Genomic DNA, 15,119 nt, shown 5'->3' on the forward strand with positions numbered 1-15,119 from the left:
AAAGGCGATTTTTCTGCACATTTGGGTCCCAGAGTGCTCTTCCGGGCCCCTCGCTTCTCTCCCGGTTCTTCCCTCTGTTTCCTCCCCTCACTAGTCTGACCCCTTCCCTCCCTCCTCATCCTCGTCCTCGTTCCTTCTCCTCCTCTTCCTCCACTTCCTCCTCCTCCTCTCTAGGCTTTCGCGTCCTTTAGTTCATTTCACATCCCATTCTCCCCGTCTTTTCCCCTTTCCCCTCTCTCCCTCTCTCTCTCATTCTCGATTTCCCTTCTTCCATTCTCTGCCAGACCCGGACTCTGTCTCTCTGCGCCTCTCCGGGTCTCTGCGTGTCTCTGTCTCCCCACGGGCTCGGTCCCATTGTACAGCTATTTCAGCTTTTCCCCTCAGCTACAACCCGAAACCGGAGCCGGCTGTGTCCGGCTGCCGCCTCCCGGGCCAGGCCCTCGCGCCAGCCCCCGGAGAGGGATTTTTCTTGTTCTTTGGTTGATTCGGGTTCGCGCTGGAACGATGGGGGACTGACATCCAGATTGGCACTGGAATTATGGAAGTTATTATTCGGACTACTCCTGGGATCATTCGGATGATTATTTATTTTTACCGGTGCCTCCCCTCGCCTGCCTTTTCCTTGAACTAGTCAGCGACCATTTTTGATTGACAGTTAAACTCGCTCCATCAAAGCCACCGAGAAACGTTTCGGTCAGGGGATGGACTTTGGTCTTGGGGCTTGGGGTTTGAGTTTTAGAGAGGCGGAGCTCCCCCACCTGCGGCGGAGAAGGGGTCGGGGATGAGAAGCGAGGCAGAGCTCGAGGCGGGGGCTGGGGGCCGAAGCCATCTCGGCTGGTGGGTTAGGTTCCCTCCTCTATTGCATAGTCACTGGAGCCCCGCTCGGCCGAAATGTAAGGCGTCTCGGGGCCGCTGGACGAGGGCTCTCAGAGGTTGGGAAGGGGGGAGAGGGGACGCGGGACCAATGACCACTGCCTCCCCATTCGGGGTGCTGCTTTGTCGACACCACCCCGGGCTTTCCAGCGCAGCCGTCTCCTCTCAGTCTCCCTGCCTTCCCGTCTGGGCGGTCAGAAGGTCAGGGACAACCAGGCTCAAACGGAGAGAGGGCTGTCCAAGCTATCCCTCTCGAGGGCGGAGGGGAAGCAGAAGGGTGTGGAAAAGCGTGGGTCTCGACTCCGATCGTCCCCTGCGCCCCAGACTCTCCCCACTCCAGTCCCACCCCAAGTCACCGAACCCCCCAATCGGATTTCGGAATCAAATAGCTTCGTCAACTCTTTCCTTCTCTGCGGACAGACAGACAAGCAGGCAGTCCGGCGGGAAGGACAGATCGAAAATGGGGGAGGGAGTGGATGAGGGAAGACAGCCAGCTCAGAGCAGAAGAGCCAGGAAGTGAGGGGGAAACCCCAGAAACAAATCAAAGTCCCCCAATCTACTGCAAAGACCCCCTACATACCACCTCGGTCCCGGCCCGCCCGTCCCCTACCCCCCATCCCACCGAACTGTTTTCTCCCGTTTGGACTCGGCCTTTCCCCGCTCCGCAAACAGCCTCGAGTTTTATTTAATGAAAGACACATTTATGAACAATCAAATGATCCTCGTAAAATGTTTATTGAAGGACGTAAAAACGAGCGCCTCGCGGCCGGCCGTGGGCTCACCAGCCCTGGCCACAGGGAGACTGGCAGAGAAGTGCGGGGGTCAGAGGGCTTGAGGCCCCGGGGGTGGGGAGACGGGGGGCAGAGGGGCGACTCCTCTCCAGCTGGGGCGATCTCTGCTCCGTCTTTCGGAAACTGGGGAAGAGAAATGGGGAGACACTATGAATTCAAAAGCCAAAGACAGGGGGAACACCCCGAGAGAGGAGGGGAGTCGAGTCAGGGGAGGGAGGACTCTCAGAGGGAGGGGTACGCGGAGAGGAGCAGATCACCCCCCCCCATCCCCCCGCAACCTACTGGCAAACCCAACGGAATCCGGGGGGACCTCGGTGACAACGGTCCAGTTGGCCGAGGATGAACTTAAAGCCGCAATCACCACGGCTCCCTCCCCTCCAGTCCCTTCCCTCACCCCCAGAGGCCCTGTGCCCAGGCAGGCCCGAGGGAAAGTAGGTACCCCAAGTCTGCCACCCCCACCCTGCTGAGGGGTAGGTGCCCCTATCCCCCAGCCCAGGGGATGTTGGAAAGCCGCACTCTGGGTTGACAATCGGCGGCATCTCGGCTCCCACAGGCTGCAGGAGCGTCGGAGCAGACAGACATAGATTACGTCAAGAAATAGTTCCTCTGCTTTCTCCGCCACATCACCCGCCCCCCCCGCTCCTAAGCTCCCCTCTTCCCTGTCCTTGGGGGGCGCGGTAGAGAGGGGAAGGAAGGTCTAGAGTTGCGGGGGCTTTAGGGGGCTTTTCCACCCCGGTTAAAAAAAAAACCTCAATGGGAGGGGGCGTGGGGGGGTGTCCTCTGGTGAATTGCCAGCTATTCGGAAAGGGGTAAAGGAGAGCGGGGAGGGGAGGGGGGTCGTCTAATTTCTAGGATTTTTCCTTCTCCTCGGGAGAAGCCAGGTCGTGGGGATCAGCGAAGGAAAAAAAAAATCAAATCCCTGCGCATTGATCCGCGCCGTATTTTTGGGTAAATACGATCACGTGGGGCGCGGCCGGCCAATGGGAGGCGGGGAAAACGTTGAAAAATAATTACCTGCCTTGATTGTTCTGGGGCAGATAAAAAGTACATATACAGTTCATACAATAATCTTATGAATGTAAAAGAGGCGCTGACGATGTCGGCGACCGGGCCGATAAGTAACTATTATGTCGACTCGCTGATCGGCCACGAGGGCGACGAGCTGCTCGCCTCCCGGTTCCCGGCCCCCGGCGCGCACCCGGCGGCCGCCCGCCCCCCGGGTTTGGTCCCGGAGTGCTCGGATTTCCCGTCCTGCAGCTTCGCCCCCAAGCCGGCCGTGTTCAGCACGTCTTGGGCGCCGGTGCCTACGCAGTCGTCGGTCGTGTACCACCCCTACACGCACCAGCCCCACATCGGCGCCGACTCCAGGTACATGCGAACGTGGTTGGAACCTCTCTCGGGAGCCGTCTCGTTCCCGGGCTTCGCGGCCGGCGGCCGCCCCTACGCGCTCAAGCCGGACGCCTACCCGGGCCGCCGGGCGGACTGCGGCCCTGGGGACGCGCGGGGCTACGCCGACTACATGTACGGATCCACCGGCGAGCTCCGGGAGCGGACCCCGCACGCCCTGCCCTCCCCCGAGTCGGACGCCCTGGCCGGCAGCAAACACAAAGAGGAGAAGACGGATCTGGATCCGAGTAAGTCCGGAGTAATTCCCCTTTACAACCCGGGCGAAAGGAGGGAGGGAGGGAGCGGAGGAAGGGCGGGGGGCGGAGGGGGGGGTAAACCAGTGAGGAATGGAGTTATAGCCGCCGCGAAGAGACTCAATAAAAGCGAATTACCTTTAAAAGCTCGCCCCGGGCACAGGAAGGTGGGGGGCACCCCGAGGGGTGAAGGGGGACCCGACTCTCTGGCTTGGCTTCCCTCCCTTGGCTTTCTAAGAGTCACCCCCAGAAAGTCGGGCTTCAATTGTTCTGATCTGAGGAAACCCTCCAGGATTAAAATTAAAAAAAACCCCAACAACAACCACCAAAAAAAAAAAAAAACCCAAACACGACAAAAAAAAAAACGCACTGCAGAGAGTTCCTCTTTCCCCACTCCCCCCTCCCAAGTCCGGTCCCCCCGTGCCCCACTCGAGGAGGTAGAAGAGCTGGGGACGAGGGGCAAGCAGGCGTGGAAGTTGAGAGCGGCCACCCTGACCTCTAAGCCCACCTTCCAGAGGGGAAGGCAGGAGGCGGAACCCGAAGGAAACCCTCCGGGCTTTAGGAAAGGAAGGGAGCTGGGGAGGGGCGGGGCGGCGGGAGGGTAACCAGCCGGTTCCCTGGGGCTGGGGTCGTTCTGGATTCGAGAGGAGATCAGAGGTGAGGGGTTCGAGCGGGGCTGGGGGGTGAGCCTGGGGGAGCAGAAGAGGCCACGTTGGGGAAAGCGGAGTGAAAATGAAGAAGGAAAGTCAATATCCGTTTATGGAGGTGGACCCGCAGAGTAAAGACGAGGTTCTGAGTCCAGGGTCGAAGAAACCCCGAGAAGAGGAGGCAGGGAGCCTAGGGCGGCTGGGGTCCCCAACCCCAAAGCCTCCCCCCAGCCACCTACCCCGGCTGAAGGTGTCCTTATGCCGTTCCTGGCGGTGGGGCCTCGCTCCCCGTCCCCCCACCCCAATCCCTCTGCCCCAGCATCAGGAGACAGGAAGGGCAACCCTTGTTCTCCCCCTTCCCCAGCTGCCAATTCGCCCTAGCGGGGTTCTGGGCAGAACCGGGCTGGGGGGCTCGGGGGAGAATGGCGGTCGGGGGTGGGCTGGGGGGTGGAGGTGGGGGGCGGCGGGCAGTAGGGAAGAGACGGGGGAGTCCGAGCTATAAAAATAGGGGGAAAAAAACAAGAGCGAAAAGCGTTTATGGGCCTATGAAACGGTGGGAATTTGGGGCTTTTTATGAGGCGGTCCGGCTGAGACTGCCACCGGGCGGGGAGGGGGGTGGGGGGCGGGCCGGGCGTCTGGAGGGTTTTGATATCTCCCGCGGCGGCCGGCCCCGGTGAGGGTGGGGGCGGGGGCGTCGGTTCAGGTGGGTTTTGAAGGCACAACCTGACCCTGCCTGCTCCTCCCGCAGGTAACCCAGTGGCCAATTGGATCCACGCGAGATCCACGCGGAAGAAGCGCTGCCCCTACACCAAGTATCAGACTCTGGAACTGGAGAAGGAATTTTTGTTCAATATGTATTTAACCAGGGACCGACGATACGAGGTGGCCCGGGTCCTGAACCTCACGGAACGCCAGGTCAAAATCTGGTTTCAGAACCGGCGGATGAAGATGAAAAAAATGAATAAAGAAAAGAGCGAGAAGGAGCAGTCTTAGGCGCCTGGGGGGCCGGGGCCGGGCGGGGGTGGGGGCCGGCGCCGACCGAGAGGGCGAAGAAATGCCCCCCCCGCCCCCCTCCCCGACGGAGAAAGAGAGAGAGAGAGCGAGAGAGAGAAAGAGGAAAAGGAAAAATTGTTTTTGAGTCTCAGTGTGCAGCATTGGTGTTAGAGTTAGCGGGGGACGGCCGCGAGGCGAAGCGGCGACACAGCGGAGAATCTTTTCCTTTTGTCCAGAGGGGGTTCAGCCTCCATCCCCCCTCCTCCCCACCCAACCCCCGGATCCAGTACTTGAACCAGTCCTATCTATTTTATTTTATTTTTAGTATTTTATTTCGTAACTTAATCTGCCCCCGCGGCCCCGAGGTCGCCCTGCGTTTCGATTTTGTACAGAACAGAGGGAAAGAGACAAAAGGGGGGTATCGCCCTCCCGCTCCCCGCCGCCAGAGCAGGGCCGGGGCCGCCCCCCCGACCCCCCGGGGATTCCTGGGCCGGGGCTGGCCGGGTCCCCGGGCCCTATCGTCCTGTGTCCTGTCGCGATGTGTCGTAGTGGAACAGCTCTGTGTTAATATATCGAAATCACTCCCAAAACCAAAACACACACATACACACACACACACACATACACACTCACACACCTACACACACACTCACACACCCCCACAAAAAAAATCCACGTAAAAGCAAGCCGTGGGACTGTCGTTATTTCCGGCGGGACCAGCGATGTACTGGGATGGGGGGTGGGGGGTACGGAGGCGGGGGTGGTTGGGAAAGGTCTTTTTGGGGAGACGGCGGCATGGCGAGGTACGGGGGGTGGGCGCCTGGAACAGGATTCGGGGCGCGGACAAGGTGGGGAGGGTGATTAAAATCTATGGGATCATAGAAAACTATGATCCGGAAACTGTGGGGGAGAGATGGGAGAAAGCAATCCAAACTAGGCAGTTCGAACGGGGTTTGGGCCCGGAGACCGGTCCTTCGAGGACCCGCGTTAAGCCAGGGGCCTTGGAGACCGGGGGTCCGGCGGGCTGGAAGGCCGAGGACGGTGAGGCGGGAGGGTCCCACGATCCGTAGATCGCGGATTTTTATTTATTTTTTTTAATTATTATTATTTGCCTCTTGGAATGGGGTTGGGAAACGGTGCGGAGAAGCTGAGGGTAGGAAATCTGGGAAGCGCGGAGATGGAAGGCCCCAGCGCCGGGCAGACTTGGAGGAGCGAGATCCTGATGGAGACGGGTGGGGTGCGACCCCTCTCCTCCCCCCGCAGAGCCACTCGGGGTCGGTCCGAGCCCCTTCTCCCGCTTCATAATCACAAACAGGTCCCCCCCTTTCTCGGAAATCCCCAGTCTGGAAGCTATTAAATTTGGCCCGAATGAAATATAGCTTTTTAATATCTGCAGCTCGGCCCAGCGAGGCTGTATGCTCAGGGCTTCGTCCCCCAAAAAACCAATCTCCAAGCCCGGTGCGGGTACCTCCAGCCTCCAGGCCCGCTCGACCGAGCCGGGAGAAGGACGGAGGTTGAGGCTATGCCGGGGCTGTAGTAGCCTCTCTGTGCACCCGGACTTCTTCGTTCTCGCCTCTCTTATCCCCACCCCCCAACAAAAGGGGGGCTCCGGAGATTCTCACGAGAGAGCTGCCTCGGTATCCTCTCCTCTCGATTTCCCCCTCTGTTTCCGGGTTGGGGTCCTGTGCCCCTCCCGAGGAGAGGTGGTGGGGGGCGGTCGGGGCAGATTGCTGAACTAGGCTGCCTCTAACCCTAGAAAGATCCTCCCGGAACACTTCCGACTGCCATTTTTTTTTTTGGTGGGGGGGAGATGGTGTCTCCCTTCCTCTTTTCCCGTTCGCCCCACTGGGGTCGGGTGTTTGGCCCCCCAGAATCCAGCACCCACCCTTGGATGGGAGGGAGGAGCAGGGGGGAGAACAGAGGGCGGCGGAGCTAAGGTCGCAGAGTCCGGCTCCGCCTCCGAACTCATTGACCCTTAAGCCGGGATTGACTGTGGTGCGGCGGCCGAGGCTGCTGCTGCTGTTGGTGGTTGTTTCTTATTATGGATTTTCAATAATCTGGGGGACAGAAGGAGGATGGGGGAGGGCGGGCGGACGACCCCCTCCCTTTCCCCCCTCCCCCTGCTATTCAAACCCGCAAAGGATGTTTCTCTTCGGAAATCCACTGATAAGTCCGCTTCCGAAGCCCCCAAATGCCAGTTTTACGACGCTGTTTGTCTCTCTGCGCTCAGACCTGAATAGAACTGAACAAAACGGCATCGCGAAGGCTAGACGTCTGGGCGTAATTGTTTTATGGTTTAAATAAAGTGGGCGCTCTCCCCTTTGAAATCGGATTATAGAAGTGTTTTGTCTACGGGCCGCGGCCGGCAGGACCTCTGGGGCGACGTCGGAGGCCGGGCGGGGCGGGGGGCAGTGAGCTAAGACAGCAGAGCCGGGGGGGTGGCGGTGTGTGGGGGGTGAGGGGGAGGCGTGGAGAAGATCCACGGGGGTGGAGGGCGCTCGGAAGGTGGAGCAGCCCAGAACCCAACCCTGCCCTTCCACATCTGCCTCTCTCGCGACCCCTTCTTTCCCTCTCCCAGCTCTCCCTTTCCCCCACCACCCCCCATCCCCAGCTACGGCCGGATCACTGTGGAGAGCTGGGTAGGACACGGATGCGAGCTTCCCCACGGTTTTGGACTTGCTAGGGTTTTGGGAAGGGACGTGTGGTCTGGGGACGCCTCTTCCCCGGATCCAACCTGCTCTTCCTTAGACCCCCAGAGACCGAAGCCCATCTCGCCTCCCGTGGCCCGCTTTGCATTCCCGCTCCCGCGTGAAGTGGGCGGTCGGGGACGCTAGGTGGCGCTGTTGCTCAATCTTAGAAACCCTGCGGTCTACTAGGCTCGTCCCCCCTCCCCGCCGCGCTACACACACGCGCGCGCGCACACACACATATACACACACAGTCACACATACACACACACACACACACTTACTCTCTCTCTCTCTCGCTCCCTCTCCCTTTCTCCCCCTCTTTCTCTCCCTCCCTCGCCTTCCCGGCTTTCTCGGGAAGAGAAAGAGGGAGAAAAATAATCCACAAATCTAAACAAGTAACGTTATCAGTCCCATCAGTCGCAACTGGTAACTGCATACCAAGCCACCTGCCCGCGCCCTGGTACCTGGGGCCGAGAGCACCCCACTCGAGCGTCCCCCCTTCCGCCCCTACTCCAGCCACACAATAAGTAATATTATAACCGTCACCAGAAGGGTAACTGGACCCGATCCTCTCCCAGCTCAAAAAACGGGCCCGAATCCCGCAGGTCAGGCAGGGGCCAAGGCCGCAGGGACGAGTCAAGAACGTACCGAGAGTGAAGGGAAGGGGGTTTCATTTTTTTTTTCCTTTATTTCCAGCGAAACCCTCCCCGGGCAGGGGCGGGGTGGGGATAGAAGGACCCAAGGGAACGTCCGAAGGAGACGGGGGTCGAACTCGCTCTCGTGGGGTACCGGCTCAGCCTCCCTTTCCCCACCAGGTCCCCAGACCCCAGAAGGAGAGGTGTCAGGAGAGCATACCGGCTCGCCGCTCTCTCGGCCGCAATCCTAGTCGGAGACACAAAGACTCGGAGAAATGCGTTTATAGCGGGGGGTTGGCTGCACCATGAAAGCGTCGAGCGATTTCCACCACCAGCCCTCGCCACCCGCTCTAAAGACCAGGCCTGAAATGCGGACGGTCCGGCCCCTCGGAACGGATTGCGCAGAAGGACCTTTGCGGCCGGATTCTGGGGAAGGGCCAAGCAGGATACTGGGTCACAGGAGGGTGGGAGGCTGCCTCTCCCATGTTCCTCAACGTCCCGGGGCAGTGCCCCCCAACCCCTGGAAGAAATGTCCCTCTCCGCCCTCTCTCTCTGCCCCTCACAGGCTCCAGCTTTGTATCCCGGAGTTGGAGAGGGAATCCAAGAGAAAGGGCCTGTGAGGAGGCGAGAGGATCGGCGGGGCTCCGGGCGGATTCCTAATTGACTCCCGACCCTCTCCCCTGACCCCCATCCCTGGGAGAGTGCTGTATTCGGCGACGAAACTGGGCTTTGAGCGGCCGAAAGCCGAAGCCACCGTGAAAAAGCTTCTTCGCGAGCGACTATAACGCACTATGTTCAGGGACCAATTCGTCGCGGAGAATCGGGGCGGGGGGAAATGAGGGGGTCGAGGGACTACGAAAAGGTTTTCCGTCCCTCGTTTAGCCCTGGAAAGCAGTGGGGGAGAAAGAAAGCGAACGGACTTGTCGAGGGTCGTGAAAGATTCGACTTCATCTGGGTGTAGATATGTGTATGTGTGTTTGCGCGAGTGTCTGAATCCGAATGTGTGTCCTGGTGTCCGTGTGGGTCTATTTGTGTTCGGATGGGTAAGTGTGGGGGCCTCTGTGGGTGTGCGTCTGGGTGTGTGGGTGTGTGGGTGTGCGTCTGAATCAGGATGTGTAAGTGTGTGTAGGTACGTTTTGTATGTGTATGTGTATAGCTATATGCGTCTGTGTAGATGTACAATGTGGCTGGGTCTGTGCTTGAGTCTAAGTGTATATGGTTGTGGTGTGTGCCTGTATACATGTATGTTGATATATACAACTGAGTCTATCCGAATTCAGTGTCTGTATGTTGATATATACAACTGAGTCTATCCGAATTCAGTGTCTGTACATGTGTGTCCCGGGTCCCCTCTTCTGCCTGTATAAGCCAATCATGTCTGTAGAATATGTTGTACTCATCTAAATCTACATGTTTGAGTGGGGGGTGGATTTGTCTGTGCGGGTGGTGTAGGCTTGTGTGTGTGGATGTTGTGTGTGGATGTCTTTATCTGATGGCAGTCGTGTGAATGGGTGGTGGGTTTGTCTGTGTGAGTGGTGTAGGCATGAGTGTGTGGGTGTCTTTATCCACTGGCGATTACTGGATGTGTCTGGGTGTGAAGGGCAGGAGCAGACCCTAGGTCTGGTGGGGAGAGCTTGTTATGTGTCCACTCTCATGCTCAGGCCTGGGTTTAGGGCAGGCCTCCTCACAGTCCAGTGGTCAGGGCAACTTCTCTGTTTTGATGGGGGCCTCTGGAATAGAGTGTAGGCGACCCAAGTCCGTTTGGAGGGAAAGCCACTGGACTTTGTGCAGGGATTGGGAGGGTGCGAGGTAGCAGGGCTTTGGAAACAGACAGTTGTCCGTGGCCCTGGAAAGGAGCTTGGCCACAAGGGAGAGGACAAGAGTGTGGCTGCTGGAAGCTTCCTTACAATGAGTTTCTCTTTGTGGCAGTGTGTGCTTCTTACTGAAGCCGTGCGTGTGTGTGTGTATGACGGGGAAGGTGTAACAGATTATATGTGTGTTACTGAGAGTGCATATTACTGAGGTTCCGTGTGTATGAGAGAGCCTGGGTGAATGTGTGTGTGGATACTGTATGTGGATTACTGAGGGTTTGTGTGTCTGTGTTTCCAGGAAAATGTGAGTATGTGTGTGTTACATTAGTGGGAGAGTGTGTGCCTTACTGAAAAGAGTGTGGGGGCCCATGAGTGTGTGTGTGTTTTACTGGGACAGTGTGGATGCTACTAAGTTGTGTGTTCATGACGATGCGTGTGCTACTGAGGGTGTGTGTGTTAGTAGTAGAGGATATGATTTACTGAGGTTATGTGTGCTACTGAGTGTGTGTGTGTTACTGAGGGGGTGTGTGTTATTGAGATTGTTTGTGTATTATAGTATGTGCATGAAATATCAGTATTGGCATTGTGCCACTGGCCGGGCAGTAGAAGCATTTGTGTGTGTGTGTGTGTGTGTGTGTGTGTGTGTGTGTGTGTGTGTGTGTGTGTGTGTAATATCCGCACTGTGTCCCTGACCGGGGCAGTAGGGAGCAAAGAATGCGTATTTACGGGGCTGGCCGTGGAGACGGGAGTGGTGAGGCAGCTGTCCCCGGAAGGATGCCGGGCCCAGGGCAGTTTGGGGGCCAGGGACCCAGCACTTCACCCTACCGAACCCCCAGACTTCCCGAAAGGCATCGGCGACCCTAAAACCTGAGGCGCCAAGGCACTCGGTCTAATCCGGAAGCAAGGGCTCGGCTTCGGCCAAGCCTTCCGACCCCCTGGAACCCGCAATCCCTTCGCCCCTATCCGGCCAGGGAAAAGGCCCACAAAAACAAAGACGCTCGGCTGGGGCGGGATAATCGTAGCTCTGTCTCCCTAGCTGTCTCTCCGTCTCTGTCTCCTCCGCCATCTCCTTCCCAGGGGCGCTCGTGGGGTCAGCGGGATAAACCTCGGGAGAAGGAGGTGACCGCAGGAGCGGGAATTTTAGCCAAGACGCGGGGAAGTGTGGGGTGCCGGGTGGCGAAGGCTATGAGAAGCTGGGGAGATGGGGTAGAAGGGCGTTGGAGGACTCTCCCGCCCTCCCTTCTCCCCCAAACTCTCCCCCCTCCCCACGAGGCCTGTCCCCTCTGCGAGTCCCTCGTACCTGTTGAGGTGACCTGACTTGACCTCGGCCGCGTACGAGTCTCCTGTTCTCAGTGAAGAGGCGGGGAAGGGGGTGCGGGGAGGGGGGGGGCGTAAGGGGGAGGCACCTTCAAATATTAATGCGCACCAACGACTTTCGCTCTCGTCTGGCTTGCTCTCCCCCCACCCTCGCCTCCCCCTCCCCCTCCCGCCCGCGCCCCCTCCTCTTCCTGTTTCTGCGAGGTCTAGAGCCCCAAGCCCCCCCAACTCCCCACCGCCACCCCCATCTCTCTCTCTCCCCCTTTCTGTCGCTCTCTCCCTCTCTCTCGGTGCTTTCTCCCTCCCTCTCCCTCTCCCTCTCTCTCTCTCTCTCTCTCTCGCCCTCTCTCCTGTCTCCATTCGTGGATTGATGAACACGAATCGCGTGTGAGACCCCCTCCGCCGCCGGGAGTCTGAAGAATTCGCTCAGGCTGTTAAAGGGAAGGCGGCGAGGAGAGGGGAGGGAATCAACTCTACCTACCGACAGTAACGAGAGACGCGGAGCGCGTCAGGGACTCCGACTTAAGGCTCCCCCGCCCTCTCCCTCCGCCCCCCCCCCCCCCACTCCACAGCCCATGGAGAATCTCTAAGCAACGGCGGGAGCCGGCGGGAGCCACTCTCTCTCCCCAGAACCCCTCGGAAAGGACCCCCGACAGCCCACCCCTCCCCCGCCCAGCCCGGCGAGAGCGCCTCGATCTTTTTTTTTTCGGTGGGGGGGAGGCCTCTGCAAACCGCGGAGGACCAGCCTGGGCTGGGGGGGGTGGGGGGGACCCCCGCGCTCTAGTGGGGGGGGCGCGTTCAAGAGAGCGGGGAGGGGAGGGAGGGGGGGTCCGCCCGGTTTTCATGAGCTCCGGCTATGAGTTCGTATTTTGTCAACCCCCTGTTCTCCAAATACAAAGGCGGCGAGTCCCTGGAACCGACCTATTATGACTGCCGGTTCCCCCAGGGCGTGGGGCGAAGCCATGCCCTGGTATACGGACCGGGGACCGCGGCGCCCGGCTTCCAGCACCCGTCGCACCACGTCCAAGATTTCTTCCACCACGGCACCTCCGGGATCTCCAACCCCGGCTACCAGCAGAACCCCTGCTCTCTGACCTGTCACGGCGACGCCTCCAAGTTCTATGGCTACGAGAGTCTCCCCCGTCAGTCTCTTTATGGGGCCCAGCAAGAGACGAGCGTCGTGCAGTATCCTGACTGTAAATCGTCTTCCAACAGTAACAGTAACGAGGGACAGGGCCACCTAAATCAAAATTCGTCGCCCAGCCTCATGTTCCCATGGATGAGACCGCACGGTGAGAAATAGATCCTTCTTTTCTCTCTCTCTCCCTCTCCCACTCTCGAACTCTCTCTCTCTCTCTCGGGGGGTGTCGAAAAGGGTTAAAAAGAAACAAATCCCCACCTCTCCTTAAAGGAAAACTCGTTTTTATGACTGAGGGGGTGGGGGGAAGGATAGGGAGGAGGAAGAGACTACTGGTCTTGAAATAGAAAGTCTCCGTGGGATATAGGCCCCGGAGTGTGTGTGGCTGGGGGCGGGGGTTGTGTGGGGAGGAGGGGAGCAAGATGGGGGGTCCCCTGCTGTTTCCCAAGGCGAAAGAAACTCTGAGTCCCCTCCACACACACACACCCCGACCTCAGTTCTCCCAACTTTGCCTCAACTTAACGCCAGTTTGTCAAAAATCCCCCACCCCCTACCTCGACCCCAAAGGCCCAGAGTGGCCCATATTCGCTGCCCTTCGCCCCTCACCCCAGACAGTAGCTTTCACAGAGCTGAGGGTGGGTGAGGGAGGCGTTTGAGGAACTAAATTAGGTCTCTTGGAGACCCCATACTGGTGGCCGGGGATAACAGAGGAAAGTAACTTGGCCGAGTGGCCCATTTCGAAGTAAAAGGGGAAAAACGGAGAGAGGGAAAGAGAGCGAGAGAAATAAAAGTTCTCAGCTCTGCCGGGCCCGGAAGGGCCAGGTCTACTGGAAGTCCCCGTTTCAAACCCTGACCCAGTTGAGGGGTTCGCTTCTCGGATCCTCGCGCACCATTCGGTGGCCGAAAGAGACCGGGAATTTCCCGGAACCCTCAGCCTCCTCTCCCGGCTGCCCGGCCGCTTTCCTTTCTTTTCTAACCCACATACACGCCCAAACAGAGCTAAAAGGAAGTCGCCGGCTGGTTCCGCCTCCGGAAGGGTATCGCTGTGCCCGGGCTTTCTCCTCTGCAGCCCCCCAAGTTCCACGATGCCCCCCTCACCCTCTATCGCCCCCTTTCAGCTCCCTTAAAATTATTTTTAATCCCCCCCACACGCTCACAAACACACACACGCATACACACACACACACACACACACTCACACACACACACATACACACACCCCTTTCTCTAGCTCCCTGAGTCGCTTCCGCTCAGGGGAGGAAGGGGTGGGGGGGGGGGGGGAGGGCAAGCCTGGGAGGAGGGAGAGAGGATGGGGAAGGCGACCCCCGCGCGCCCCCCTAATCTAACCCATCTGGATCTGCCGTGTTCTCCCCAGCCCCGGGTCGGCGCAGCGGCCGGCAGACTTACAGCAGATATCAAACTCTGGAACTAGAAAAGGAGTTTCTGTTCAACCCTTACTTGACACGCAAGCGGCGGATCGAGGTGTCTCACGCCCTAGGACTGACCGAGAGACAAGTGAAGATCTGGTTCCAGAACCGGCGGATGAAGTGGAAAAAGGAAAATAACAAGGATAAACTGCCTGGAGCCCGGGACGAGGAGAAGGCGGAGGAAGAGGGGAACGAAGAAGAGGAGAAAGAAGAGGAAGAAAAAGAAGAAAACAAGGACTGAGGGGAAGAGGGGGGGGAGAGAGAGATTTTTTTTTTCCTTTAGCAACTCCCTTGAAGTCTGGTTTTATGGTCGCTGATAAACCGAAATGTTTACGACTGCCATTCGCTTTTATAGATGATAGAATGAAACACACAACACTAACTACCTGTCAGACACTTGCGATTCCCCTTTTATAACCCTTGGCCTTCCCCTAGTTTGGTTATGGGGTGGGGGGCGCGTGGGGGGCGACAAGACCCTTAGGAAACTTTCTCCCGCCCCCCTCCCAGGCCTCCCCGCTGCCTTCCTACTGTCAGACACTTCCCTCCCCCTTAGGCTGGGTCACCCCACTCTGCATCCTGGTATTTATTTTTGGGGCGCTGCTCCCGGCCCTCCACCCACTCTTCCTCCTGTCTCATGAAGCCCAGGAGAATTAGGGAGACCCATTATTTGTGACTTCGTGGTAGCGATAGCTCTCTGTGGGTTGGCTTCGGAATTCTCCCTTCCTACCCTTCCTCCATCATGGAACTGCCCCCTGGCTGGGACAAACCACACTACCGGGTTCTGTGTCCCGCTTCCCTATCACTGGACCAGACCCCACTCCACCCCTTCCTGGAGGATACCAGGCCAAGGACCCCCCTAAAACCCATCCATCTGTCCCCTTTGTCCCCTCCCCCACCCCCACCCTTCGCCCCCGATTCAGACTGCGCTTCTTCGGGGACCCAGCAAGCGCTCGAATAATAATAATGATAATAATAATTAATATCTTTAATGTACTACCTAAAGGGAAACCTGCAATAATCACGCGAAAAAAAAAGAAGAAGAAGAAAAAGAACTAGAACAAGAAGAAAAAGAAAAATAAAGAAGAAGACAAAGAAGAAAGCTATTCCTAATTACAGGGAAGAGAAAAAAAAGAGGGAAAAAAAGAGAAAAATAGAAA

The 15,119-nt window shown here is 58.2% G+C and overlaps 2 protein-coding genes across 2 annotated transcripts; both read left to right on the forward strand.

Annotated features, from left to right (window-relative positions):
- The first annotated feature begins 2,570 nt into the window (after nucleotides 1-2,570).
- HOXC9 (homeobox C9) lies at nucleotides 2,571-5,039 on the forward strand. Its single transcript, XM_038752655.1, has 2 exons — nucleotides 2,571-3,298; nucleotides 4,700-5,039. Exons 1-2 carry the CDS (start codon nucleotides 2,737-2,739, stop codon nucleotides 4,942-4,944), a joined length of 807 nt encoding a protein of 268 aa, XP_038608583.1. The 5' UTR covers nucleotides 2,571-2,736; the 3' UTR covers nucleotides 4,945-5,039.
- Nucleotides 5,040-12,253: 7,214 nt separating this feature from the next.
- On the forward strand, nucleotides 12,254-14,846 carry HOXC8 (homeobox C8). The gene is made up of 2 exons (XM_038752408.1): nucleotides 12,254-12,689; nucleotides 13,911-14,846. Exons 1-2 carry the CDS (start codon nucleotides 12,254-12,256, stop codon nucleotides 14,201-14,203), a joined length of 729 nt encoding a protein of 242 aa, XP_038608336.1. The 3' UTR covers nucleotides 14,204-14,846.
- Nucleotides 14,847-15,119: the final 273 nt, after the last annotated feature.

Source organism: Tachyglossus aculeatus, chromosome 10, assembly GCF_015852505.1.
Source record: "Tachyglossus aculeatus isolate mTacAcu1 chromosome 10, mTacAcu1.pri, whole genome shotgun sequence".
Taxonomy (NCBI): domain Eukaryota; kingdom Metazoa; phylum Chordata; class Mammalia; order Monotremata; family Tachyglossidae; genus Tachyglossus; species Tachyglossus aculeatus.

Excerpts from the sequence above, each read along its gene's own strand:
- HOXC9 (XM_038752655.1), top strand. The coding sequence starts at position 2,737 with ATGAATGTAAAAGAGGCGCTGACGATGTCGGCGACCGGGCCGATAAGT. Across the intron at positions 3,299-4,699 it reads GAAGACGGATCTGGATCCGA|GTAACCCAGTGGCCAATTGG; the intron begins GTAAGTCCGGAG and ends CTCCTCCCGCAG.
- HOXC8 (XM_038752408.1), top strand. The coding sequence starts at position 12,254 with ATGAGTTCGTATTTTGTCAACCCCCTGTTCTCCAAATACAAAGGCGGC. Across the intron at positions 12,690-13,910 it reads CCCATGGATGAGACCGCACG|CCCCGGGTCGGCGCAGCGGC; the intron begins GTGAGAAATAGA and ends TGTTCTCCCCAG.